At 52.2% G+C, this 23,290-nt stretch overlaps 11 protein-coding genes across 13 annotated transcripts; 6 read left to right on the top strand and 5 right to left on the bottom strand.

The window, feature by feature from the left end:
• The first annotated feature begins 53 nt into the window (after window positions 1–53).
• NCU03316 (pH-response regulator protein palC) lies at window positions 54–2,029 on the top strand. Its single transcript, XM_959400.2, has 2 exons — window positions 54–1,414; window positions 1,497–2,029. Exons 1-2 carry the CDS (start codon window positions 203–205, stop codon window positions 1,755–1,757), a joined length of 1,473 nt encoding a protein of 490 aa, XP_964493.1. The 5' UTR covers window positions 54–202; the 3' UTR covers window positions 1,758–2,029.
• On the bottom strand, window positions 1,891–3,750 carry NCU03315 (hypothetical protein). Its single transcript, XM_959399.2, has 2 exons — window positions 3,214–3,750; window positions 1,891–3,154 (listed from the first exon to the last, which is right to left on the bottom strand). The coding sequence occupies exons 1-2, from the start codon at window positions 3,487–3,489 to the stop codon at window positions 2,207–2,209; spliced, it is 1,224 nt and encodes a 407-aa protein (XP_964492.1). The 5' UTR covers window positions 3,490–3,750; the 3' UTR covers window positions 1,891–2,206.
• A 405-nt stretch (window positions 3,751–4,155) lies between these two features.
• mob-2a (mob2-like-a) lies at window positions 4,156–6,770 on the top strand. Of its 3 annotated transcripts, none has more exons than XM_011394846.1 (4): window positions 4,156–4,525; window positions 5,184–5,536; window positions 5,597–5,708; window positions 5,781–6,770. In XM_011394846.1, exons 1-4 carry the CDS (start codon window positions 4,503–4,505, stop codon window positions 6,313–6,315), a joined length of 1,023 nt encoding a protein of 340 aa, XP_011393148.1. In that variant the 5' UTR covers window positions 4,156–4,502; the 3' UTR covers window positions 6,316–6,770. The 3 variants fall into 3 exon arrangements, with proteins under 3 accessions (XP_011393148.1, XP_011393149.1, XP_011393147.1); XM_011394847.1 differs by having other exon boundaries at window positions 4,156–4,626; XM_011394845.1 differs by having other exon boundaries at window positions 4,156–4,645.
• Window positions 6,483–7,799, bottom strand: NCU03313 (hypothetical protein). Its single transcript, XM_959397.2, has 3 exons — window positions 7,537–7,799; window positions 7,003–7,330; window positions 6,483–6,810 (listed from the first exon to the last, which is right to left on the bottom strand). Exons 1-3 carry the CDS (start codon window positions 7,573–7,575, stop codon window positions 6,668–6,670), a joined length of 510 nt encoding a protein of 169 aa, XP_964490.1. The 5' UTR covers window positions 7,576–7,799; the 3' UTR covers window positions 6,483–6,667.
• Window positions 7,800–9,250: 1,451 nt separating this feature from the next.
• Window positions 9,251–13,011, top strand: NCU03312 (CorA family metal ion transporter). Its single transcript, XM_959396.3, has 3 exons — window positions 9,251–10,352; window positions 10,414–12,321; window positions 12,417–13,011. Exons 1-3 carry the CDS (start codon window positions 10,069–10,071, stop codon window positions 12,691–12,693), a joined length of 2,469 nt encoding a protein of 822 aa, XP_964489.1. The 5' UTR covers window positions 9,251–10,068; the 3' UTR covers window positions 12,694–13,011.
• Window positions 12,757–15,037, bottom strand: NCU03311 (polyadenylation factor subunit CstF64). The gene is made up of 4 exons (XM_959395.3): window positions 14,452–15,037; window positions 14,248–14,373; window positions 14,056–14,177; window positions 12,757–13,986 (listed from the first exon to the last, which is right to left on the bottom strand). The coding sequence occupies exons 1-4, from the start codon at window positions 14,501–14,503 to the stop codon at window positions 13,318–13,320; spliced, it is 969 nt and encodes a 322-aa protein (XP_964488.2). The 5' UTR covers window positions 14,504–15,037; the 3' UTR covers window positions 12,757–13,317.
• A 184-nt stretch (window positions 15,038–15,221) lies between these two features.
• On the top strand, window positions 15,222–16,801 carry NCU03310 (prohibitin-2). Its single transcript, XM_959394.3, has 3 exons — window positions 15,222–15,642; window positions 15,711–16,066; window positions 16,126–16,801. The coding sequence occupies exons 1-3, from the start codon at window positions 15,393–15,395 to the stop codon at window positions 16,450–16,452; spliced, it is 933 nt and encodes a 310-aa protein (XP_964487.1). The 5' UTR covers window positions 15,222–15,392; the 3' UTR covers window positions 16,453–16,801.
• Window positions 16,802–17,151: 350 nt separating this feature from the next.
• On the top strand, window positions 17,152–18,420 carry NCU03309 (Nedd8-like protein). The gene is made up of 4 exons (XM_959393.3): window positions 17,152–17,380; window positions 17,537–17,591; window positions 17,816–17,898; window positions 17,972–18,420. Exons 1-4 carry the CDS (start codon window positions 17,370–17,372, stop codon window positions 18,057–18,059), a joined length of 237 nt encoding a protein of 78 aa, XP_964486.1. The 5' UTR covers window positions 17,152–17,369; the 3' UTR covers window positions 18,060–18,420.
• Window positions 18,340–20,416, bottom strand: NCU03308 (hypothetical protein). The gene is made up of 2 exons (XM_959392.2): window positions 20,169–20,416; window positions 18,340–20,113 (listed from the first exon to the last, which is right to left on the bottom strand). Exon 2 carries the CDS (start codon window positions 20,047–20,049, stop codon window positions 18,874–18,876), a length of 1,176 nt encoding a protein of 391 aa, XP_964485.1. The 5' UTR covers window positions 20,050–20,113; window positions 20,169–20,416; the 3' UTR covers window positions 18,340–18,873.
• A 333-nt stretch (window positions 20,417–20,749) lies between these two features.
• On the top strand, window positions 20,750–22,386 carry NCU03307 (hypothetical protein). Its single transcript, XM_959391.2, has one exon. The coding sequence runs from the start codon at window positions 20,979–20,981 to the stop codon at window positions 22,161–22,163; it is 1,185 nt and encodes a 394-aa protein (XP_964484.1). The 5' UTR covers window positions 20,750–20,978; the 3' UTR covers window positions 22,164–22,386.
• On the bottom strand, window positions 20,805–23,124 carry NCU03306 (hypothetical protein). Its single transcript, XM_959390.2, has 2 exons — window positions 22,702–23,124; window positions 20,805–22,606 (listed from the first exon to the last, which is right to left on the bottom strand). The coding sequence occupies exons 1-2, from the start codon at window positions 22,879–22,881 to the stop codon at window positions 22,424–22,426; spliced, it is 363 nt and encodes a 120-aa protein (XP_964483.1). The 5' UTR covers window positions 22,882–23,124; the 3' UTR covers window positions 20,805–22,423.
• Between the last annotated feature and the right edge of the window lie 166 nt (window positions 23,125–23,290).

Genomic DNA, 23,290 nt, shown 5'->3' with positions numbered 1-23,290 from the left:
GTCAATCAGCGGGCCGACAAGTGACGCAGCTGGCTTTCTCCAACGGGTCCCATCCGATACCTATTGAGAACCTTCCTGGCCAGCCAACAACTGGGGGGCTTCGTCACAACCACACGTACACCATGGAAGTTTGGAACACGGCAATGAATTGAGAAGACTGACCATTTGCTGATATAACAATCCAACTGTGACTAGAGTCGCCATGCCTTACCCATTCGTGTTGCCCACAACCTCGTCATTTTCCTTTACGTCTTGTTTCAGCTGCGAGTCCCATCCCTCGCTGCCCCTCAATGCTAGCACCCGCCGCGGCGTTGTTCGCGAAGACCTCAAGGCCTTCAAGCGCACTCCCCGCGAACACCAAGTCGCAAAGCTCCCGACCGTCGTCTCCAGCCTCATAGCCTACCTACCTTATCTCTTTGCCGTCGATGCCGGCCTCAGCCAACAAGCGATCAACGGCGAGGAGATCGCCGTGATCCTCAAGACCGCACCCATAATCGAATGGCGGCCCACCTTATCTGACAACGCCGCCGTCGCCGTCCCCGGCAAAGACCCCGCCCGCGTCAAAGTGCACTCGCTCGAATACGAAGTCTTCTTTGTGCTCTCCTGCCTCGCCAACGCGCACACACTGCAGGCCCGCACCGCGCTGCATCCGCTCTACGTGCTTTCCACGGCGCCCGTCGGCACCCAGCAGCGTCAAGTGGCCGTCAGCGCCGCGACCAAGAACCTGCTCGATGCGGCTTCCATCTACGACTACCTCGCGCTCCGGGCCGAAGGGCTAAGTAGCGGCTACGGGATGGCTCCGCCCTGTGCCGACATCTCGCCCGCGGCGTTGCGAGCGCAGTGCTCGCTCGCCATGGCTGAGGCCACCCTCCTGGCTGTGCTCAAGGACGATCCGTACCCGGCTGTGGTGGCGCAAGATCGGAACAAGAACGATACCGAGTGGATGTACAAGGCGCCAGATATCCCCAAGGTCAGGGCTCATCTGTTTGCAAGGCTGTGTCTGGCGGCTAGCGAACACGCTGCGCAGGCGTACTCGCTGTGTGCGGGGCTGGCGCGAGCGGAGGGCGGAGCCAAGGTAACCGAGAGCTTTCTAAAGTATCTAGATAACTTGCGGCGCACAAGTAGAGCGAAGGCGTGTCGGTTCTTTGGCATTGACTCGGAGCTGGGTGGGCAAACTGGGACGGCGATTGCTTGGTTGAATGCGGGACTTCAGGAGCTAGGAGTTGAGAGGAACCCCTCGGAAGGGGGCAGTAAGAGGAGCGGAGGTTTGGGCAGGTTGAAAGAGAAGTGGACAGAAAAGAGGGAGGACAAAAAGGTGGAAAGAGGGCTAGACTGGGGAGCAGATGCTGGACGACTTGAGGAGTCAAGAGTATATGAAATGCTGTGGGAGAAATGGTCAAAGCAAAATGACACGGTGAGATTACATTTCAGGCTGTTCCTCAAATGTCCCACGTTTGACTTGTCGTATGGACTAACAATGTGGTCTCTTGTCGCAGATAATGACCCAGGTCGTCCCTCCATCGGGGCCATTACTCCAACAGATGCCTATGGGTAGAGAGATTCACACTCTCAAGCCCTTTCAGCCGCCACAACTAGATCCCCCAACACTGGAGGCTATGCGCGCACCGCCAGAGAGGTCAGACGATGCTGCTCTTTATCCTAGCTCGGACGAGGACGATACGATGATAGGCGCCACAATAGGGGCATTCCCAGGTACGCAGGGACATTTTAGGACAGGCACTCCCAACTACTTTTAATGCAGCATGTTCATCTAGCGATGGCTTTCATGAGGAGGAATAAGTCCGGCGGACACTTGTTTTGGTTCACAGGAATGCAAATACAATGATACCTACTTGATGCGCAAGCTGAGCGTGGCATTCGAAGACGCAATCTGGAGACACCATGCGAGAACAATATAATCTCAGCTACTTAATTACTACATGTAGTTTTTTCCGATCATACTTGTAAATTCATCCAGCGCTGTCGAGGCATGGAGAATATGTACATCGGTAGCTAATGCTGAGATGTGGACATGCAAGCATACTGTATACCCATGTTCTCGCCCGCCTGCACACTCAGGGACCTACTTATTGTCCCCAGCTAATATGCCAACCAAAACGCCCAATGTTTTACTTTCCTGATGACCAAATACGCCTAATAAAACATGCTCAGAACCCAAACTCTAAAAGCAAGAAGTTCTCATTAACTACTCGTCGTCATCGTCAACGATGGCCCGTCTACGGCGATGCGAGGTGGTGCCAGCACCGTCCTCATCATCTGCCTCCGCCGTCCTCTGACGCTTGCGGCGGGGAGCCTCCTCCTCCTCCTCGTCATCGTCATCAAGAAGCTCCTCTTCCTCCTCATCATCAACCACTTCCTCGCTTTCCTCGTCACTGTCGACAAGGAAGCCGTCATCCAGGTCGTATTTGTCGGTGTTGCGCACGCCGCCGGGAAGCTCGTCATCTGAGTCATATTCGGGCCGACGGTTCTTCTTCTTACCGCCACCAGGCACACCACGCTTGCGGCCGCGTCTTCCGCCTTCCAGATCACCGATTGAGAGTGCACCGCCCTTGAATCGTCCTCCAGCGCCATCCACGCGGGCGGCAGCGGTCTCGCGACGACGCTGCGCCTTAGCACGTTCCCTCTCAGCCATCTCTGCCTGCTTCTTCTGCAGCTCTGGGTCCTCCTTGGCGAGAATAATCATGTCGGGGCCGCGTTCCTTCTTGGCGGTTGCTAACTCCGCCTTGAGACGTTCAAGAGCGTGATCCTGGATGTTCTTGTTCGGCCTCAGCATGTACTGTTCCGTAAAATGTCCGATGATTACAAGCGAGTTCGTTGTCAAGTGGGCCGCAGCGGCATAATAGTGCGCGTCTTGGACTTCCTGGTACGGCTTGTTAGGCGGAGGCGCCAGGGGCTTGGATTGAATCTCGTAATGCTCGTCGCCAACCGCCATCGTAACGGATCCATCACTCCAGCGGTAAATGTTGGTATTGCTCTGCATCTTGCCGGTCTTCGGGTCACGGCGGCGCATGACACTAGGAATTGGTGTTTCGGCCCGCGCGTTTCGGAGATCCCATTTGCTCGGCTCCCAAGTGTCGGAGTTGTACTCGAGCGGGTTCAGTTTGATGAAGTCGGGGACTTTGAAGGAGTAAAGCTGCGATCCCGTTAGCAACTCTGTTGTCACACATGTGATCTCGAAGTGACTGCACATACACTGCCGTCTTCGGACTTGGGGATGCGATGGCGGTAAAGCGGTGTGTCTGCAACGGTCTTGCTGCGGAATTCCGGTTCCTCATCCTCCATACCGTCAGCTTCGTCATGATGTCTGTCGGCGACGTCGTCTTCTCTGTCCGAGTTCAAGTCACGGTCACTGAGCTTGTCCTCGCCAATCTCCGATAGCGGCTGGTCGTCGTTAACGTCTTCGTCTCCAAACAAATCGTCACCAGCATCGTCTGGGACGTTGTCGATATGATCCTCTGAATCGGACATTCTGAGTGACGGCTGGGTTGATGCTGCGTGAGAATTGGCCGATTTGGTTGTGTTATGGGTGCGCTTCGAGCTCGAGGAATATTCTTATGTGCCGGCGGTGATGCGCAAGAAAGGTTGATGTTCAAATGATGATCGGTTTTGGTTGAAGTTGGATGATAGTTGATAGTTTTACGCGATGCGGCTTACAAGTTTGGGGAAGCTTGAAGGTCGCGTCGACGGGAGTCCACAGTCGCACACCTCCTTCCTACTAGCGGGTCGCAGTGAGTGGTCCAATGGCCTTCAGTGAATGCAGCGAGCAGGACCTGACTCGGACCGTAAGTAGCGTCCAGTCAATACCCCAAGTGTGGCTTGAGGTTAAGCGTCACTGATGAGTGGGCCGGGCTGAGGCTGCGATAACGATAAGGCGGGGTGAGGGCGCGAACCTTGAAGGTCTCCTGTGGCGCCAGAAATAGCGGGGATCAATCCCTTGGAGGTTGCTCTCTCCCAATCATATACCGTAGCATTGATCCAATCCCCCTTCATGAATCCAGCGGATGCCCCTAGCAACCTGACAGGATGCCCCTTCGACCCCTCTAGACCCTCACACCATGGAGCCTCCTATTTGTGGCGGCTTGCTCCGTCCTGTTGCATTTGCGAGATGGAGTTGATGGTTGACGTGTGAGAAGGGGCAAGTCTAGCAGGCATTCAGAAACAAGTTGGGAGCAGCGAGTCTCTCCGAAAACTCCAATGGACGTTACTACCACTCAGGAGGACGTTCCCAACCCAAGCTGTTCACCTTAAAGGTCCCCTCTCGGAGCGGCTGCCCAGTCAGACGGTCCCTTAGCACCTATCATCGTGGATGGCGGTGGGGTGCGGTCCTCCTTAGAAGCAGTCTCCTGGCCGCCCTAGCTCTCCCTAGTCCCGTCCCCTAGTAAGACTCTAGTCTAGGTGCCCTGTCACGCCTGTCTCCTGCTCGCCTCTTCCCGTCCCTTAATTGCTGATGCCGTACATCTCCTCGTCCGCTATTTGAGACCATGTCCAACCTCTTTTCTGGAATGTGAGTGGTTTCGATATCTTCATCTTTGTTCCCAAATCTACCTGGAGCCCTGCATCTCCGGAGCTGCCTACCACGCCGTCTCTACATCTTCAAGCATCTCTGTACGTATACTGCCTAAAGGTACGAACCCCTTTGCTTCTCTACCTTGTTCCCCCCATCCATTTCCCATGTCAGGTCCTCCTGGTTACCTTAGGATCGTCTCCCTCCTTGCTCATCAACACCCGCAAGTGCTTTGTGCCGAAGGTCGAAGTGAGCTTCTCTATATGAGACTATCACATCACTTACAATGTATATGGGCAACGTTACCCCTTTTATGCCAAGCCCGTCACGGCCCAACACGACTTTCAAGTTCTCTGAACAAATAACCAACAACCATTGAGCGGGTGACTTTGATGTTCACTATATGGTGAATTTGAAGAGGAGGTCATACAACGGTTGAGCCTTCACTCTCCCTTCCACGATACGAATCTTTACCATATTAACCAGATATCATGCTATCCCGCAAATTGGAGGTTGGATACTCAGCTTAGCTGACAGATATGTCTGCGGCTATGAGAATAATCCGCCTTGTATCAGTGACGGCGGATTGTTGACTCACTATTTACAAATGCACTCTTCTACCAAGCAACGGAATTGGGAACTAACAGTATCATTCTAGAAACGCTCGGTTTAGAGGACACAAAAGCCCAACCAGTCCGACTCAGCAAAACCCTCAGAACTCTTTGCCTTCCATACACTCACTCGAGACATCTCCTGGTTATACATCTCCAACTCTTTCAGTGAAACTGCCACCCATCCAGAACTCGCTTTCTCTCGCTGAAAGTATCGGCATGGATCCCAATAATGGTTCGATCCCCTCAGCGGAGGAGGTCCTTGCTTCATATCATCTCCCCCAAGTGAAGCCGCAATGGCTAAACTGCAACTATGGCAAACATATCGTCAAGGGCAATTTCCTTACCCTTAGTGCTAAGCCTAAGACGGTGGAAATGGGAGAGTGGATAGCACATCAAGGTACGTACGGTTGTCGAACGTCATCAGGAAATTCGTAGCTCTGCTAACTTCGTGTTATAGTCGTGGACCACTGGCGGATGCTCATTACCTTCATTAAACTCGTCCATGACCGGGAAGAGGATGGCAGCTCGATCTGCAACTCTCGAAAATGTCCCAAGATGTCTGCGGGAGCGTAAGTTTTCTAGCAACTCAGCTGCGTCCTAGTCATCCAATGACTCCTTTGTAAACTAACCATCCAACACAGCTCCCACTCCTTCACCTGGTTGAACTCGCGGCTTCAGCCCGTGGAAATCCCAGCATACGAATACCTCAGCCTCGTTCAGCGCTACATCAGCGGCAAGATTGACGACAGCAACCTGTTCCCCACCGATCCTGCGGGCGTCTCCTTCGCTGACAACCCGGCCTTCTGCACCCCCTTGCCCGAGTCGGGCCCGGACTGGATCGGCAAGCGAAGCGGCTTCCCGCAGAATTTCATGGAGACGTGTCAGACCATCTTCCGGCAAATGTTCCGCGTCTACGCGCACCTGTACTGGTCACACTTTGACGACATGTTCTGCCTCAACCTGGAAAAGTCCATGAACAGCTGCTTCAGCCATTTCATCTTGACGGCCACCACGCTCGGCCTGTTGAAGAAGACAGATTTGGAGCCGATGCAGCCGCTTATCGATCTTTGGGCTGCTTTGGGCACTTTCCCCCAGGGCTGCAAGGCATATGAAATCGCCAATATCTCGGTTGGGCATCTTCTTATCCAGAAGGCGGGCGGCCCACCCTCGAGCTAGTTGTGACTAGCTGGTTTTGCCGGCTCGGTTGTCTGCTTCGAGATGAACTGCTACTCGGCTATTATACATGTCCAAAAATTTGGTATACATAGGTGTGAATGAGATGTCATATGGCTCGTAATTATAAATAGCGAACAGCAAAGATACCTTCAGACCACTGAATCTGAGTCATGAAGAAAGGAGGGTGGATTTTGATGCCTGGTATCATACTTCAACCATGCATAACATATGAGTTTCTATCCTTCACTTTACACTTCCATAAGATCGCGCATAAAACATCATCATAGCACTTTGTTTGAGGAGGCTAGCATGATAGCCATCACTCATGTTTCATTACATTGTACCACACTCCTTAGGAGGCAGTCACCTCGCTAATCTTGTACTCGACAACAATCGGCTTACCGGGCTCAATAATGAACCTGCCAGATCCAACGAAGACCTTGTTTTGCAGCGGATAGAGCTTCTCATTGCCGGTCTCGAAGACGTGGTGGGTAACTATAAGCCATTTCATCTCTCGTCAGCAAACCAAGAAGCTCCAGCATTCTCTCTCGAAGAGTGACAAATCAAACCGTTTTTCCCGTCCTTCACCCAAACCATCCAACATCCACATCGTAATTCAGACCCGAAACAAATACATCGCAAGGGAAAGAAAAAAAAAAAAAAAAAAAAAAAAAAGGTCACACTCACAAGCATCACCAAACCCCGTCGTCGCCATGTCCGGCTCGCCACGGAACACCTTGCCCGCGGCACCCGCCAGCGAGACAGTGCCTGTGTAATTGAACCGGAACAACGCACCCGTCGTCTTGTCCTTGCCGACGCTGTGGATTTCCAGCCGCACGTTCTCGCCGTTCGGGTCCATCCGCACGTAGTCGGCGCCGTGCACGAACTCGGCGTCCAGTTGGATCGGGTACGAGGCTTCCGACTTGACAGACCCGCTGTTGGGCACAAAGGGAACGAAGAGCATAGTGCCGCCGCGAGCAGTGGTGCCGATGTTGGCGGGGGGTTCAATCACGATCTGGAAGTAAGAGATGGAGTGGTTAGATATGTATCGGAACTGGAATAGTGTAATCGGCCAAGGAGTGGGAGACATCCTCTAGGGAGCATGATGCTATTTTTGTTCCGAGGTTGAGCGATGTCGACAGGTATCCTGAATAGTACAACCCGAAGAACACCCATTGAATCATCTACAACGAAGCAACTAGAAGAGGAGTGTATACATACCTGAGCCGTGAAGGCCGGGATAAGCTTTGGGAAGGACATTGTGACAGGTCTGAATACTTGGTAACGAGGACAAACTGATTCGAGTATTGAATATCAAATGTTCCTTCTATTAGTTCGAGAAAGGGAAGCCGAAGTTACTATAAGACCACCCAGAGCTATACAATACCTAGTCTTGACCTTATTCAACCTCTACCCCACGCCGATTCCTCCTCTTCTCCGCAGGTAGCTGAAGGAGGGGTTACCCGTGCCTCGCATCCACTTTGTCAGGGGAGCGGGGATATGGCACCAGTCTGTCATATTAAAAGAGGTAAGATGAGCATACCTATATCGACCCTACCGGTGATGGACGTATTCGCGTTAGACTTTGGTATGACTTAAAGAACATCACCCCATTTCCATCTACATGTAGGTCCTGCTGAGCGTGAATAGTCGGGATGGTCCTTCATATTACCGATATATTTGTTTCTTGTAGGATTCTCTAGCTGGGGTGACCAAGCAGGGCGAAAGCTGCAAATCAATGTCATAGCTGGTAAAGCTGGATGTTAGTCGGTGCTGGAGCCTTGATAGGTTACGTACCGCAATTGAGGTGATTTTCATCCAACCTCGCATCCGAGCAATACGATATACACTAAATCGATAATTCCGCGGTGTACACAGTAACACTTGATAGACCCCAAGCCTTGCGGTGTCTTCATCCGACCGCGCAACCAGAAACAAGTCGAGTTTGTAGGGAAGACATTCTATTCGCGGGCGTAGGTATCGGTGCGTGAACTACAGCATATGATGTCATTGAATTTGTATTTCACTCCGATTCCGATGTCGTACTTTCGGCGGTCAAGCAAAGGCTTTTCGACTCCATGAAGTCAAGACGATGGCGGCAACGGAAATGGCGCGAAATGTGTTGCTTATGACCATAAATCCAGACACACGGATAGTAGATAATATAGTTATAACTGCGATCCATGGATTCTTGGCGAAATGTTATGTTCGTTGTTTGAACTCCACGGATTGTCGGTGTAACAGCTTCTCAACGGTACCGGCCTGTATACATACTGTGGTAGATACCTCGGCAATGGATTCTCAAGGGTCGTGAATCCACAAGGTTGTGGTGACCTGGAGGCGCATCCGCACTCACACCCACCTATACGCAGTAGGTAGCCTTATCCACTGGTAGAGTACTTACTTGTTAGTGTACATCGAACAAGCCGGTAACTCAGCGTGAAGAGATGGGCTCTAAGTCAGTTAGGATAGATTCTTCCTGATTATTGACAGACCGTTGGGCGGCAGGCGCCCCGTCCGTGAGGACACAGTTGAAAAACCATGGATCGCAAAGAACCCGATGCCATGATCAAGCTTTTTTTGAGGGTTCTTCACCCTCCACAACGGAGAAGTGGAAGTTGTGTGTCTGTGGGTCACCACCTAGTAGTGTACAGCCGTACGCTAGCGGTTGACCTACCCGACACATGACTAACAGCGAATTACCCTGTGAAAAGCTTACAGGTGCAGTTTACTGCGTGCCTCGTTCCACATATACTTGACCATCGTTACCTGGGCTACTATCTTGGGAATTGGGCGTTGTGGCTACACAGCGCTGCCCTGACCAGCAGTGATACAGTGGATCCCTGCTTGGGTTGACATCACCGGGCCGGATTGGAAGTTGTAGTTTTTTTTTTCCTGTCACGGTCAGTAGAAAGTGGAAAGGAAGACACCAGGACAGAAGCCCGGCCATACTTACCTCCCGACAATTGACTGTTTCAATTCCGTCGAAACCCGATGTTTCAAGAACTTTCGTCCTCGTCTGCTGTCGTATCTGTTTCTCACGCAGAGCCGCGTCCACACATCTGCTGTTGCTGATACAGGCAAGGTGGGTACTTCCTAGAGGTACTCTATTACATAATTTCATTCATACAACATTCAAAGCAGCACTGGTACGTCGTGCGAGAGGTCTCGACGTCGACATCAACGTGCGATTGTAAGGCTTCTTTGATCATCACACCAAGTCGCACTGCCTTCGATAAGACACTGGTTACCCTGATTCAAGATTCAAGAGGTGCCACAGCCTTTTTTAAATTTTTCTCTTCTTCTTGTTTGACGTGGATCTACCAGTAAACATCTGTTGCTCCGGCTGCCATACATTTCCAAGCTAGGCCGTCTGCCTGCTGCATCCCAACCGAGTTGCCATAGCGCCCGCGCTCGCCTGCCTGCTGGCTCTGGCTCTCTCACGTCATCTCTTTCGTCTCAAGGTCACCACACTTTTTCCGCCGGGCACAAACTGGCATTCTTTCAAACCCATACCACAGTTTTTACCTGAATGTTATTTCAGCCTGCGCGGAGCTAAAATCGCCTGTCCCACTCATTGATTAGGAACGTGGTTGTCCGTCTTGTTAGCTTCACTGGACAGAGGGGACCCAATCATCCAGTCCAACCAACAATCATCCACCAGCCACCCACCTAGTCATCTACAGGTTCATCGAAGACGAGATCCAGGACGTACAACTCCACCTACCAAGTTGCGAATCGCTGACCAATGTCATGGATCTAAATACCCCCCCACGGCACGATGCCTCGGCGTCGAACTCGGGGCCATCCGCAGGCCAACCTCCTCAAAACCAACCATCTCGAAGAAGAAAGAACCATAGAGCGGGCAAGAAGAAGAAGAAGAATAGAAGAACTTCTTTCGGCGTCACCTCCGAGGATATGGCCCAGGAGAGAATGAATGATAAGGCGCTTGCGGAAGCCAGAAACGGTTTTTATTCGCAGCCCGGAAACAACTTCAGCAATACAAGCATTGATAGCGAGGCGCTTTTGGATCATAGGTGAGTTTATGGCATCTTCAAGCGGGGGTTTAGCAGGAGCTTACACATATCATGATTACAGAGAACAACAACCATTCCTACGACCTAGACGGCCATCGATGTTAGTATCGCAAAGTTCGCATTTGACAACACCACAGGTCGCGAGCAGGCTTAAAACAGTGGTGGCCAGCAGCAACAACAGCGAAGACGAGCACGAAGGAGCACCCCTTCTCTCTAGTTCCGTATTCCAGAGAAGCGAAGGCTTTGCAGGTTATGGTTCAAACGACACCGCGCGAAGGGATTCAGTCGCCAGTCGTCTTGAATCAAGCAGGGACAGCAGCAAAAGGAGACGGGCCACATCACTTGGCGCAACCGGCACAGAAGGCTATAATGTCAACTATCCTCCATCAGTGCCTGGAACTCCTCCCATGGGCGCAACCGATCGCGATCTAAGCATGAGCTTCGGCGATATCATGATGCGGGATGATGTCAACTCCATGCCGAATTCCCCTGGCAGGCGAACTCTAAATGAAGAGAGCGACTTGGTAGGATCTCTGGAACGACGACACACAATCGCATTACAGGCTGAGGAGGACGTGTGCTTTCCCCAGGATGGCCTCTCTGAAATCGCTGACGAGGATCTTCGCACTCGTGATCCCACTGCGTATCGCATGAAGAGAAGACGGCGCGGCAAATGGCCGGATCTTGCTATCTTGGAGGAATGGAGCAGGTATGAGAAGGAAGGCAGAAGTGAGGAGCGCCATGCAAAAAAGATCACAGAACCTCAGTTGATCAACGGACGACTAAGACCAGTCCACCGTGGCTGGTACCGGGCTCAGGAAGATGCTCCTTATCGCTTCACATACTTCAATGAAGAATTCCAGAGTACTATTCACAGCCAGACCATTTCAGAACTGGTCCCGCCAGGAGGCTCCTTTAGACAGCTCTTCATCCCCGATCCACCACTCCTTTCAGATTCCTCTGATGACGAAGATGACGAAGAGGATCAGCGTCATGTCGGTCTAGATGAAGTTCTAGGCGGCCAGAACGGTGACCCAAGGATTCCAAGCCGGCAGCCATCGCTTACTACCACTACCCAAGGTTACTTCGACGCTCGGAGAGATCGTGGCTCGAACGCTGGAACGACAGTCACGGACTCGAAACGTACCTCAGGAGAGCATACGCCAACAGATACCAAATCTCCGGAACGTTCCAAGTCGCCACCGACGGAAAAGACAAGCAAGCCACCAAAATATGGAGACCGACCAGTGTGGTGGCTGGATATCTATAGCCCGACCGAGCAAGAGATGAAGGTTATCTCCAAGGCATTTGGTATCCACCCACTCACAGCTGAAGATATCATGATGCAGGAAGCTCGCGAAAAAGTTGAACTTTTCCGGCACTATTACTTCGTCAATTATCGTTCATTCGACCAAGATTCAGCAAGCGAGAATTTTCTGGAGCCCGTCAACATGTACGTGGTCGTGTTCCGCGAGGGCGTTCTAAGCTTCCACTTTTCGCAAACACCGCACCCGGCCAACGTGCGTCGACGAATTCGTCAGCTGCGTGACTATCTCATTCTCTCATCGGATTGGATATCGTACGCCATTATCGACGACATTACCGATGTTTTTGGTCCGCTGATTCACAACATCGAGGATGAAGTCGACGATATCGACGAAGCCATTTTGCTACTGCACTCAGAAGACGATCCGAATTTCCCAACGGATAATCTCAAAGAAAAGTCTGAGGCCGGCGACGCAACATCGGCCGAATCTGGACGCGACATGCTCAGACGCGTGGGCGACTGCCGCAAAAAGGTGATGTCGCTTTACAGACTGCTCGGTAACAAGGCCGACGTCATCAAGAGCTTCGCAAAGCGTTGCAACGAGCATTGGGAGGTGGCGCCTCGGTCGGAGATCGGTCTGTACTTGGGTGACATTCAGGATCATATTGTGACCATGACTTCGAACTTGAGTCACTATGAGAAGTAAGTTGTCTCTCTAGCAATCCAATTGCTTCTCCACTAGTTACTACTTTCTAGCAAATTTCAAACCCAGAATCCTAACATATCATTCAACTTAGAATCCTAGCACGATCTCATGCCAACTACCTAGCGCAAATCAACATACGCATGAACGAGCGACAGGAGCAGACGGCTGACGTGCTCGGGAGACTCACCGTCTTGGGTACCATTGTACTCCCCATGAACATCGTTACCGGTCTTTGGGGCATGAACGTCTGGGTCCCTGGGCAGGGGAACGAGGGCGACCTCAAGTGGTTCACGGCCATCACAGCGGGACTGCTACTTTTTGGGTTTGGCTGTTATCTGATTGCGAAGCGTGTGTATAAGATTGTGTAAAGATACAGACAGGCACGCAAGCGAGTGAGTGGAGGCAAGTGAGGAGGGCTTATGATGTACCATACGGGTTCAACGACTATGTTTTGGACGAAAAGGTCAAGATCCTCTCATGTACTGAGAGAGCACATGTCTACATGACAGCGTTTTGGTTAATAAGGATGGGCAAAAGAAACAGAACGAAATACAGGCGTTGTGGGGTGGTGATGGCGTTTTGTGGAGTGAGATTGAATATCTGTCATTTTCGCGATTGGATAGACAGATGCTTCTAAAAGAATAAAGCGGAAAGCAAAGTCATGTAGTCCACAACTCTGTCTTCATCCCTTTGATGATGTGTGTCGTCTACCTGATCAAAGCTATGTCAGTATACATCGTTACGAAACTTTGACTTTGTTCAGCGGTTTAAGCTTCCAGACTGTGGCTGTTAAATTCACCGATATTTACCCTTTTCTATTGAACCTTTGCAATGCTCCCATTTAGAGTGTGAAACCGACCGCCACCACCATAACGCCTGACCAGCCTAGAAAAGAATGCATAACGACAGAAAAACAGGAACATGAGGCCCCAATACATATTTTTTGCCCATGTTCACGGAAAGTTGACTGGTTGAATCATCCGTCTGTCATATTAGCGTAGGCCCTGAGCAGAAAACTGAGCGCGAAGCGCCAAAATCTGCTGCCTCTCCGCTTCCTGCAGCTTGTCAATCGTCTCCTGCGGCAACTCCATAACGGCACGCATCAGCGCCTCTGCATCCTGCCCTGGGGCAGCAGCAGCAGCAGTCGGAGCTGGAATAGGAGCCGCGGCGACAGGTGGTGCTGCGTAGCCTCCAACAGGACCAGGGGCAACAGGGGGGGTGGCTATGGCGCCGGGATAAGCTCCGTACGGAGCACCGCCCATAGGGTTGGGGACAACGGGAGTACCCATAGGAGGAGCAGCAGCAGCGGCCGGGTTGTCGAGAACTGAGTTGATAGCGTCCGGCGAGACCAGGCCCATGATAAGGAGCGCTTGAAATATCGCGTAGCTCAGCTGGGGCGCTTGGTTGAGAAGTTCCGTGGCCCTAGCAGGATCGTTCGTCGCCAGCGTCTTCATCTGCTGGAGGATGTCGAGAAGTTGAGCCGGGGGAAGGGTGTTGAGGGTGCGGGAGATCGCGTCGGTGCAGGTAACATCGGGGGGAAGGTCTTTGCCCTGGGGCAAGGGTCCGAGAGCAGGAGGGGCGGCGCTGACGGGGGGAGCGGTGTTGTAGCCTCCCCCATTGGGAGGTTGAGCGTTGTAGCTACCGGAGGCGTTCTGATTCGACTAGGTAGGCCGTCATGGTCAGTGGATTGGGTGTGAAAGTGAGGTGAGTTGAGTTGGTTTGTGCCATACCCCGCCATCACGATCTCTGCCACCGTCTTCGTCGCTGACAGTCTCGTTGCTGAAATCGACACGCAGCTTGCGACCCATAATCTCGTGGTCGTTCAGGTTTCGTACAGCCGATGCAGCGGAATCTGGAGATCGGCGAAAGCTGATTAGCGTGTGCGCGGGAGAGGGATACTTGATTCAGAGATGGATACGCACCGTAGTCGGGAAATTCTGCGAACCCAAAACCCTTTGGCCTTCCAGTTTCACGGTCATAGACAAGGCGGAAGTTGAGGACCCGTCCAGCGCCGCTAAAGATTTCGGTTATCTGCTCTTCGGTAAGGCCTGCATTGTCCCTGTCAGTGGGTGGGCTTTTATAGATGGTCGTCGTCTGACCTGGACAGAAGCGGGTTGTCTGCGTACCATAAGGGATGTTTCCCACGAAGACCACACGTGAAGGTTGGCGTGTCGACATGGCGATGCGCGCGTTCACTGTCGAGCAAATATGTTGTACGAAGCGCAAAGTGTCTAGCAGTAGCGCTGCTGAGGGTGGAGAGGCACAATCCTGCGTGAGTTTGACTGCGAGCTGTGTGGGCTGATCGAATGGGAATCACCAAGCGAACCAAATGTTGGACAGGTGGGATGGGCAACCAGGAATTGGTATGAATCGATGGGAACAATAGGGACCGCGCAGGAACAGCGAACTTTGGCAAATGGATGAGATGGAAGTTAACACAGTCGTAGTTAGACTACCTGGTGGCAATTGGGTCCTCTTTAGCCTTTTCTCTTCAATTTCAAAGCCCAAGCCTGCTGCCAGATACCGTCGATTTGTAAGATGGGGGTTTGGTCGAGGTGGGAATACTCTGACAACGGGGAGAAGTTCTGGGAATGGAGTCAACCTTTTGGTGGCTGCAAATGGAAGTTTGTAGTTCTGGATTTGCACACGTCAAAAATTGGACTCTCTGTCGCTGTGTCGCTTCGACGATGGAATGCAGGGGCTATGTACGTCGCGGGGGTGGATACCTCTACTTGTCTCCGAGCTACGATCCATCAAGGTCCTGCTCCCGTCGCGACAAGCTATAGCGACCCACGTGAGCGTATGGTCTGTGCTTGACCAAAGTGAGACAGGCGGTACCTAGAAGCCCAGTTGCGCCAGTAGGGTGGTAGGCAGATGGCAAGTGGACTTTAGTGATGCGCCTCGCTTGTGGTTCTGCCTGTGGGTGGTCTTAGCTCCGACGCTGGAAAAGCTCGGGCAAGCTATCGTGACGACTTCAATCCCCATTTCCCCACCACATCCGTCAACCAACCCAGGGCTCCTACTCCAAATCATCTTTGGGCCGCCCATTACTTCACAGCAGCCCAGCATGTCGAACAACCCATATCAGGATCTCCTGAACAAGATTCAGCAGACTGCCCGGTCTCGCGGCGGCGGCGGTTTCCCAGGTGGCAGGCCCCCCATCCCTCCCCGCGGTTTGGGCCCTGCCTTGACCGGTTTCGCCCTTCTTGGTGGTGGTGCTTGGGTCCTTTCAAACTCCCTGTTCAACGTTGATGGTGGTCACAGAGCGATCAAGTACAGGAGAGTTAATGGTGTTAGCAAGGAGATCTATGGCGAAGGTTCGTCTGCTTTCGCCGCTTGGTCTCTATCTCGCTAGCCTTAATCGTTTTTCTGACAAGTTGAATAGGAACCCATCTCATGATCCCCTGGTTCGAGACCCCTATTACCTACGATGTCCGCGCGAAGCCCAGAAACGTGTCCTCCTTGACCGGTACCAAGGATTTGCAAATGGTCAACATCACCTGCCGTGTCCTTTCAAGACCCGAAGTCACGGCCTTGCCTCAGATTTACCGTACCCTCGGTACCGATTACGACGAGCGGGTCCTTCCTTCAATCGTCAACGAGGTTCTCAAGAGCGTTGTCGCGCAATTCAACGCCAGTCAATTGATCACCCAAAGAGAGATGGTTGCCAAGCTTGTGCGTGAGAACCTGGCAAAGCGTGCGGCCCGGTTCAACATCCTCCTGGACGATGTGTCGCTTACAGTACGATTCCTCCACCCGTTCTTTTGCGTCGTAGATATCTCTGGCTAACCATACCCCAGCACCTCGCATTCTCCCCCGAATTCACTGCGGCAGTAGAGGCCAAGCAGGTCGCACAGCAAGAAGCGCAGCGCGCAGCTTTTATTGTTGACAAGGCGCGTCAAGAGAAGCAGGCTATGGTGGTCAAGGCTCAGGGTGAGGCCCGTTCTGCGGAGCTCATCGGTGAGGCCATCAAGAAGAGCAAGTCGTATGTGGAATTGAAGAAGCTGGAGAATGCGCGTGCAATTGCGAACATCATCCAGGAGGCCGGCGGCAAGAACAGGCTGCTCCTTGATTCTGAGGGCTTGGGCCTCAACGTTTTCGAAGATCGGAGGTCCAAAGACAACTAAGCCGAGGCCTTTGGAAGTTAGAGAGGAGGAGCATGAGATGACGGATAAAAATCTCCGCTGTATATGTATCTTATGGATGTGACGGAAACCCCAAGTGTACAACAGACTTTAATGAACTTATCGGAAAGGCCGGATTTAGCGATGATCTTCAGAAAAGGAAGCTTTCGCAAAAAAGATATCCATCGAAAAGCTCGTCTGCAAATGGCCCTGTTTAGGTGCGAGGCATCCTCTCTATTAGTGATCCAAAGCGGTTATTCAACCTAGCGCGAAGGACGCCTCGTGGTGGATCAATGAAAGATGTTGATACAAAATCACCTGAGTTGCAGCTCGAAACATATTTGGTTCAACGGCGTTCCCCTCGGACAAAAAGTGAATACCTCTAGGTATGACCATTTCTACCGTAGGTAGCTTCAGCTCACAAAAAGACTCCAATATCTCAGTCAGCTACGGCCATGGATTCCTCTCCCTGATGTGAGCCGGTTAACAAGGCCGCTTTACCTCGGAGCACCTGTAGTGTCAAAGCTACCGAAGCTGCCCCGGCAACCCGAAGGGGTATCCAAACAACAAAAGCCAGGGCAGCCCCGTCCACAGCGGTGCCACCTACATAGTAGTGCGACCTCAGGCAGTCTCGTCCTACCGCCACGACGCTAACCGCGCCGGTAGTGCCTGCCCCACCACCCCTCCCCAGCCCGTCAACAGTGACCGTTTTCCCCGATGACCAACTCAACTCCTTGAACCGCTCCATTACCAAAATCAACCATCCCGATGCAGTCAGCTTCTTGAGTCAACAGAAGCTTCGCATCCACGCGCATACAGAGACAACAAGACCCCGTCCCAACTCGATCATTCAACCTCACTCATCCATCGCCCCAGCGAAGCGAACTCTTTCCCATCAAACCAGTCGCAAACTATCCAAGATGCAGATCAAGTGAGCTTTCGAACTTTCGCCCTTCCTCGTCCGATAGTCGCAGTATGCATATTGCGGCTGCACAGCTTGCTATCTATGCTCCCTATGCATTTTGGACGCTATCCCCAGGCCAAGCCAGTACCACAGCTAACCATGCCTTTTACTTTGTTCGCACAGGGTCCGGACTCTTACAGGCAAGGAAATTGAGCTCGACATTGAGCCCGATACCAAGGTACGGCCCTCCCTTCTGTCAAAGAGGTCGGGATTCGCGCCCGCGCGGGTAGAATCCGCGACCGGCTTAGCCGTGGAAACAGGAAGAAAAAAGAAAACAACAAAAAAAAACCGGATCGATCGATCGATTGTCACCTCCACGATGCCTCTACGATTTGCGCTCTCGATGATTATGATGGTTACGAGCTCATTCGAACGTCCGACTGATTCAGGCAATACACACAGGTTGCCCACATCAAGGAGAAGGTCGAGGAAAAGGAGGGTATCCCTCCCGTACAGCAACGTTTGATCTTTGGCGGAAAGCAAATGTAAGTTCTGACCTAGCTACATTAGATCCATACTCTAGGCGTTGGTGTCTAACATGATAGCGCAACAAAACAGGGTCGACGACAAGACGGCAACCGATTACCAACTCGAAGGCGGTGCGACTCTCCATCTCGTTTTGGCTCTTAGAGGTGGAAGGTGGTAGGCTTTTGAGAAAGCTCCGGCTTGCTGGAAGAGAAACAAAACACGCATAAATTAATGAGATAACGACGTTTCCCAAGGAAAAACCTATAGACTGGGTGCTATATGTTGGTGCTTCGACAAACACAAGTGGACGTTCTGGTGTTTGAGGGACTACTTAGACGACCAAATTCCGGAAGGTTGAGGATAGGGCGCCCTTGGCGGATGAAAAGGATGGGATTTGTACACTCCATGGATCAAAGGTTAACACTTGTCGTTGGAAAGGTTGGACGACCCAAGAAAGGAAAAGATTTCTTCTCATCAGCGGAATTTCAAGGCAGGTAATCAGGCAATACAGCATTTGTTCAGATTGGGTCAGAGGATATGAGTCCACCGAAACGTGTTTATTGTCGGGCGGAAGAGCAAGTACCTCGCTTTTGGTCCATTTCCTACCCTGAACTTGTCCTAAGTCATTGCGCTCCATCGTCATAACGCCCGAAAACAACGCCCCTGTTCCTATAAAGATCTCAAACCGCTGAAAACGCCATATATGTAGATCCCTAGATATGACATCAGAAACTTCCTTCACATTATATGCCCGTCCCTTATCTTTCGGTGTAAGCAGGTAATTTCCCATCTCAGTTCCAATAAGCAAATTCAACTCCATAACTCCCATAGATCCTTTATTCCCAATCATAACCCTGTTCGTTCAACTCCACCTCTAGGACCACACGAAGCTCCTCAACTCCCAGTCATCACAGTCCTTCTCAAGTCTTCCTGCAGGACCACACGAGGATCCCCAGGTCCCGACTACAACCCTATCCTTTGAGATCCTCCCCTCAAACACGACGAACTTTCTTGGCAGGCTTCATGAAAATGTCGACTTGCTTGCGCTTAGCCCCAGGCAAGCTTTCGGGGCGCCTACCGGAAGATGATGATGTCGCAGGTTGGGAACGTCCGGTATTTGAAGAACGGCCAGCATTTGTTGTCGAAGTTGGAGGCGGCCGACTGGTAGTGGTGGGCCTGGCACTGGCAGCAGCGGCTCGTGGTTGGGAGTTGGCACCAGGACTGGCGGAAAGAAGACCACGTTTCGACTTCGGAGGGGGGCTGCGAGCGTCTTCGTCATCCAAGTCGCCGAATAGATCATCCATGTCGTCGCCTGAGGCACCTTTGTCGTTGTGGCGGCTGTTGTCGTAATGGTGGTCGTTATCATCATCGTCGAAGCTCAACACGTTAGGAGCATGGCCGGAGCTGCCGCTTTTTCCTCCGTTCTTGATCTGCAGAAGGCGAGCTTCTCGGTCTTTCTGTTGTCGCGAGCTTGTTGCGGGTCTGATGCGAGGGCCCTCGATGATCGGGGCGGAATCGATGTCGAACTGGTTCTGAATACGCTTCTCTTCGATCAACCTGTCAGGAGCCCGGGTGAGTTCCGTCTTCCTAGCCATGAGCATGACGGAGGGCTTGGCGAGCTTGCGGCGGTGAGCATCCAGTTTCGCTTCCCTAGTGGCCTTTTGCAGGAACGTCGCTCTTTTCATGGGCGGATCTGAGGAGGTGCTGAACCCACGGAAGCCGGGTCCGAAAGTACGGGCCTTGGGGGCTGGCAGCTTGCGAGCAACCTGGGCGGATACGATGGTGGTTGTGCGCGATGATTTCTGATCGTTGACGGCGGCCATTTTTGCTCTGAGAGCCTCTGTGGCGAGTTCGTCTGACTCCTTCTGGAGTTTGCCGTACTTCTCATACACCTTATGCCATGATTTGGGGTTGCTTGGTTCCCAGCGGTGCTTGTTATGGAGAAGTCCGTACTTGCGTTCGATGAAACGACGCCAGGATTCGGCGGTCAGCTCGTAGATTTCGTCGCCGCTATGAATTTCAATTGTGCGGAGGTGCTCTGGCGTTCTGACGGCTTTGAGGATTTGGCTGGCGATTCTTGGTGGCACGTCGTCCAGGCAGGTGATATCCTGAGCATTGTCGATGGCGAGCTTGAGAGCCATGTCGAGAAGTGAGCGTGGCCCAGGCATGGTGACAGTATTATGGGGCTCCTGGCTGTTTTGCTCGAGTAACTAGTACAACTTTGGGATTTGTCTAGAGGTAGTTAGTATCGAAATATATCGAGGACAATGGTTGTTGGGCGAAGTACAAGGGCGTGTTAACCCAGCGTGCCGCAGCCTTCTTCTCTTTGATGGTTGACGAGGTGTGGCTGGATGACGACAGATGTAGAACGATGATGTGTTCGGTCGTAGAATTCTGATTGTGATTGAATCAAGAAGGTCCTTCAGGATGTCTTCGCAGCGGCTAAGTGATTATGGTATTCAAAGCCAACCGTCAGGTTATCGGTGTACAAGCAAGCGAGACGAATCTGGAGTGAAGGTTGAGGTTCGAGGTTGACCGACTGGCTGTTAGAGAGGTGTCCATGGCAATGTATTTGTAGGTCTCAGCTGTTGGCCGAAGTACTCCGAAGTACACGTATCAGTGGCGCGAAGCAGAGCTGCAACCTGTAACGTCCGCGGGGTACATGCGAGATACACCTGGCGTTCAGCTGAGAGTAGTCTGTTCGATCCTCCTGAACAGGTAAGCGGAACCTTGACGGTTATTATGTGGGCCCCACCTGCTTGCAGTGCATCCACCAACGAAAATACTCCCTTCTCCGCCAAGAGGTCCATGCTTCAGTTTCCAGCAGTCCGTACGATTGGTGTAACCATCAGTCTTCCACCCATACATCATCAGCCTCTTGATTCCTTTCACCTTCATACAATCGATAAAGAACGAAATTAACAAGACTGCACGAAGTTATCCGGCGCAATCGAAGACTTCACCTTCTACACTCTGTTGTCTTCTTTTTATTTTCACTTCTCTCGTATCATTGGACTCCTTTTCAATCATATTTACGTCCGTCAAAACAATCAAACATTGACGCTGAGCATCTCGATACCAACATCACAACCACAGGATGGCTTCCTGGGGTCTACTTGACGACAAGGAGGAGAATGAGCTCCACAAGTCACGACTTCTCAACGTGGAAGAGAAGCCCTTCAAGCGCGTGACTAAGCGTCTTAGTACTCTTCACTCCTTAACTCTCTCGAGAGCTCGTCAAGCACCCACCCCGCCTCCGGAGGGCAATGGCGCGACTGCTGGAACTACCGAGCAGGAAGTCCAAACGCCCACCGTGACCGGCGATTCGGCCACATCAGACCTCGCTCAGCTCAAGGAGGACATCATTCTGGATTTTGCCGCCTTTGATAGCAGCATCGCGCGGCTTCAGTTCCTTCTGACTGCCAACGAGCGTGAGCGCGAACGATATGTTGCCGAGCGTGAGCGCATTCTTAACACGGCACAGGCGGTGCGCAACAACACTGTCCAGCTACGTGTTCAACTAGAGCAGGCCCGTGCCACGCTTGAGGAGCGCAAGAAGTTCGATGAGCTGGCTGATAAGATCACCAACAACCCTGCTTTGCGTACCAGGGCAGAGCAGGCGGCGAACCTGAGGAAACTGGAGGAGGAAATTGCCGAGTTAAAGACGGAGAGCGAGACCTACGGCATTACGTGGCATGAGCGGCGCGACCAGTTTGCCAAAATTATGGATGAGAGCATGCGGTTGAGGCGGTTGATCCGTGATGAGAAGGAGGAGGTGGAGCGCCGCGAAGGCATGGGCGATGACGAAGGCGGTGCCGGCGACACCGAGGCGGACGCCGGACAGACCCCTCGGCCCGGGATTTCTAGCGGCAATGCAACCCCGAGGCCGGACAGCGGACTACCAACGAAGAGCGGAGTGGAGAGCGGTGACGCCGCTGGCACACCCCATCCCGTCTCGACACATGGCGCCAGAACACCGGCGCGCGATACTCCTGCCCCGGGTGATGAGAACCAGTCATTCCTCAAGCCGCCTCATGACGTCTCGGGAGGTTACTCGCAAACGACAAGCCAGGAAGCGAGCCGCGAAGGTTCTATTACCAGAGGTGATGGCAACGAAGCGACACAGGGAACCGATGTGGAGATGACTGAGGTCAAGGAAGATGAGGAGGAAGTCGAGGAGCCGGATAGTCCTCTTTCGCCTCTGCCGGACCAGACCCCGCCGCGACCGCGGATCACGGTTGACGGTCCTAATGCAGATGAGGACACCATGGACACCACGTAAGGATATGAAGTATAGGGAATGGTGTTATCGAGCAGTGGAATGAATGGTGTAGCTATGTACGTTAAATCCGGCTAAGCTCTCTTGTTAATATCATGGGCCCAAAATCCAGCTTGAGTGTACCTGTGGTTTATGTCGAAATCCCTGTGGTTACCTCTTCAAAGACGTCCAAAGCCCAATCACTCCGCAGTTTTCACCGTATCTCGATACTTGGTAAATTTGCACCATTCCTCTATCATTTCTTCATCTGGACCCCTCACCTCTTAAACGGTCTCCGTCACCTTCTTGCCATTCTCCAACGCCTCTTTAGCCTTCTTCAGATCCTCCTCAGAAGCCGAGCCCTCACTCTCGGAAATGGCAATCTGCTCCTCAAGCTTCTGAACCGCCCCAGCAATCCTATCGATGAGGGGACCAAACACTGCCTTGGTCTCTTCAAGTGCCGTTTGCTAATGACCATGAGCAACGAAGGGTTAGGGTTCACTGTGTCCAGCTCCTAGGTTTTGTTGCATGTTTCATGCATGGTCTTTTGGGGGGGACGCACCTCCTGCTTGAGAACGTAGGGAGCGTTGCTGTCCAGGTCAGGGCTGTTGGCGGCGATTTCGTCTTGGAGCTTCTTGATGCGGGCCTCTTGGGAGGTCTGCTCTTTGTGGTAGTAGGATTCCTCCCTGACGAGGCGGTTGACCGATTGGGTCGCGATGTTGAGAGCTGAAGGGGGGGCCATGGTGTTTTTGTTTGATGGAGGCGTGGTTGTAGTGTCTTAGCAGGAGATTTGCAGGGTTATCGTTCGGAAATTATTTCCGTAAAGTCTGTACATAAAATGGTTGCGATCTTGCCGTTCCACTACCTGCTTGGTTCAGGTTCCATGCTTTGCTTGTTATTGCCTTGTCGTTCGCTTTGGCGGTTTGTTGACTTTGGCGAGCTTCGTATGGGAGGTGGGGTTGGCGGGGTAAATTTCACGAATCTCATCGGGGACGAAACCGACTATTTCACTCTCTTTTCGGAGATTATGCTCATTCAACATTTAGACCGCAACCTGTTTGTCAACCATAATCGTTTACACAGCCTTCATAATGTCCGTTTGCAAAATTCTCCAGTAATTTTGTTACGAGGCACTCGCCAGTCGATCTGGG

The sequence above is a fragment of the Neurospora crassa genome, linkage group I (assembly GCF_000182925.2).
Source record: "Neurospora crassa OR74A linkage group I, whole genome shotgun sequence".
In the NCBI taxonomy this organism is placed as follows: domain Eukaryota; kingdom Fungi; phylum Ascomycota; class Sordariomycetes; order Sordariales; family Sordariaceae; genus Neurospora; species Neurospora crassa.
This window is presented reverse-complemented; position numbering and strand designations above follow the sequence as displayed.

Excerpts from the sequence above, each read along its gene's own strand:
- NCU03311 (XM_959395.3), bottom strand. The coding sequence starts at position 14,503 with ATGTCGACACGCCAACCTTCACGTGTGGTCTTCGTGGGAAACATCCCT. Across the intron at positions 14,178-14,247 it reads CGCAGAATTTCCCGACTACG|ATTCCGCTGCATCGGCTGTA; the intron begins GTGCGTATCCAT and ends GCCGATCTCCAG. Across the intron at positions 13,987-14,055 it reads GCAGAGATCGTGATGGCGGG|TCGAATCAGAACGCCTCCGG; the intron begins GTATGGCACAAA and ends CGGCCTACCTAG.
- NCU03315 (XM_959399.2), bottom strand. The coding sequence starts at position 3,489 with ATGTCCGATTCAGAGGATCATATCGACAACGTCCCAGACGATGCTGGT. Across the intron at positions 3,155-3,213 it reads CCAAGTCCGAAGACGGCAGT|CTTTACTCCTTCAAAGTCCC; the intron begins GTATGTGCAGTC and ends ACGGGATCGCAG.
- NCU03308 (XM_959392.2), bottom strand. The coding sequence starts at position 20,049 with ATGCCTGGGCCACGCTCACTTCTCGACATGGCTCTCAAGCTCGCCATC.
- NCU03316 (XM_959400.2), top strand. The coding sequence starts at position 203 with ATGCCTTACCCATTCGTGTTGCCCACAACCTCGTCATTTTCCTTTACG. Across the intron at positions 1,415-1,496 it reads GGTCAAAGCAAAATGACACG|ATAATGACCCAGGTCGTCCC; the intron begins GTGAGATTACAT and ends CTCTTGTCGCAG.
- mob-2a (XM_011394846.1), top strand. The coding sequence starts at position 4,503 with ATGTCCAACCTCTTTTCTGGAAT. Across the intron at positions 5,537-5,596 it reads AGAGTGGATAGCACATCAAG|TCGTGGACCACTGGCGGATG; the intron begins GTACGTACGGTT and ends TTCGTGTTATAG. Across the intron at positions 5,709-5,780 it reads CCCAAGATGTCTGCGGGAGC|CTCCCACTCCTTCACCTGGT; the intron begins GTAAGTTTTCTA and ends CATCCAACACAG.
- NCU03307 (XM_959391.2), top strand. The coding sequence starts at position 20,979 with ATGGCTTCCTGGGGTCTACTTGACGACAAGGAGGAGAATGAGCTCCAC.
- NCU03306 (XM_959390.2), bottom strand. The coding sequence starts at position 22,881 with ATGGCCCCCCCTTCAGCTCTCAACATCGCGACCCAATCGGTCAACCGC. Across the intron at positions 22,607-22,701 it reads CCTACGTTCTCAAGCAGGAG|CAAACGGCACTTGAAGAGAC; the intron begins GTGCGTCCCCCC and ends CATGGTCATTAG.
- NCU03312 (XM_959396.3), top strand. The coding sequence starts at position 10,069 with ATGGATCTAAATACCCCCCCACGGCACGATGCCTCGGCGTCGAACTCG. Across the intron at positions 10,353-10,413 it reads GAGGCGCTTTTGGATCATAG|AGAACAACAACCATTCCTAC; the intron begins GTGAGTTTATGG and ends TCATGATTACAG. Across the intron at positions 12,322-12,416 it reads AACTTGAGTCACTATGAGAA|AATCCTAGCACGATCTCATG; the intron begins GTAAGTTGTCTC and ends CATTCAACTTAG.
- NCU03310 (XM_959394.3), top strand. The coding sequence starts at position 15,393 with ATGTCGAACAACCCATATCAGGATCTCCTGAACAAGATTCAGCAGACT. Across the intron at positions 15,643-15,710 it reads CAAGGAGATCTATGGCGAAG|GAACCCATCTCATGATCCCC; the intron begins GTTCGTCTGCTT and ends CAAGTTGAATAG. Across the intron at positions 16,067-16,125 it reads TGGACGATGTGTCGCTTACA|CACCTCGCATTCTCCCCCGA; the intron begins GTACGATTCCTC and ends ACCATACCCCAG.
- NCU03309 (XM_959393.3), top strand. Across the intron at positions 17,592-17,815 it reads ACATTGAGCCCGATACCAAG|GTTGCCCACATCAAGGAGAA; the intron begins GTACGGCCCTCC and ends CAATACACACAG. Across the intron at positions 17,899-17,971 it reads ATCTTTGGCGGAAAGCAAAT|GGTCGACGACAAGACGGCAA; the intron begins GTAAGTTCTGAC and ends GCAACAAAACAG.
- NCU03313 (XM_959397.2), bottom strand. The coding sequence starts at position 7,575 with ATGTCCTTCCCAAAGCTTATCCCGGCCTTCACGGCTCAG. Across the intron at positions 7,331-7,536 it reads TCCCGGCCTTCACGGCTCAG|ATCGTGATTGAACCCCCCGC; the intron begins GTATGTATACAC and ends TCTTACTTCCAG. Across the intron at positions 6,811-7,002 it reads GACGGGGTTTGGTGATGCTT|TTACCCACCACGTCTTCGAG; the intron begins GTGAGTGTGACC and ends AATGGCTTATAG.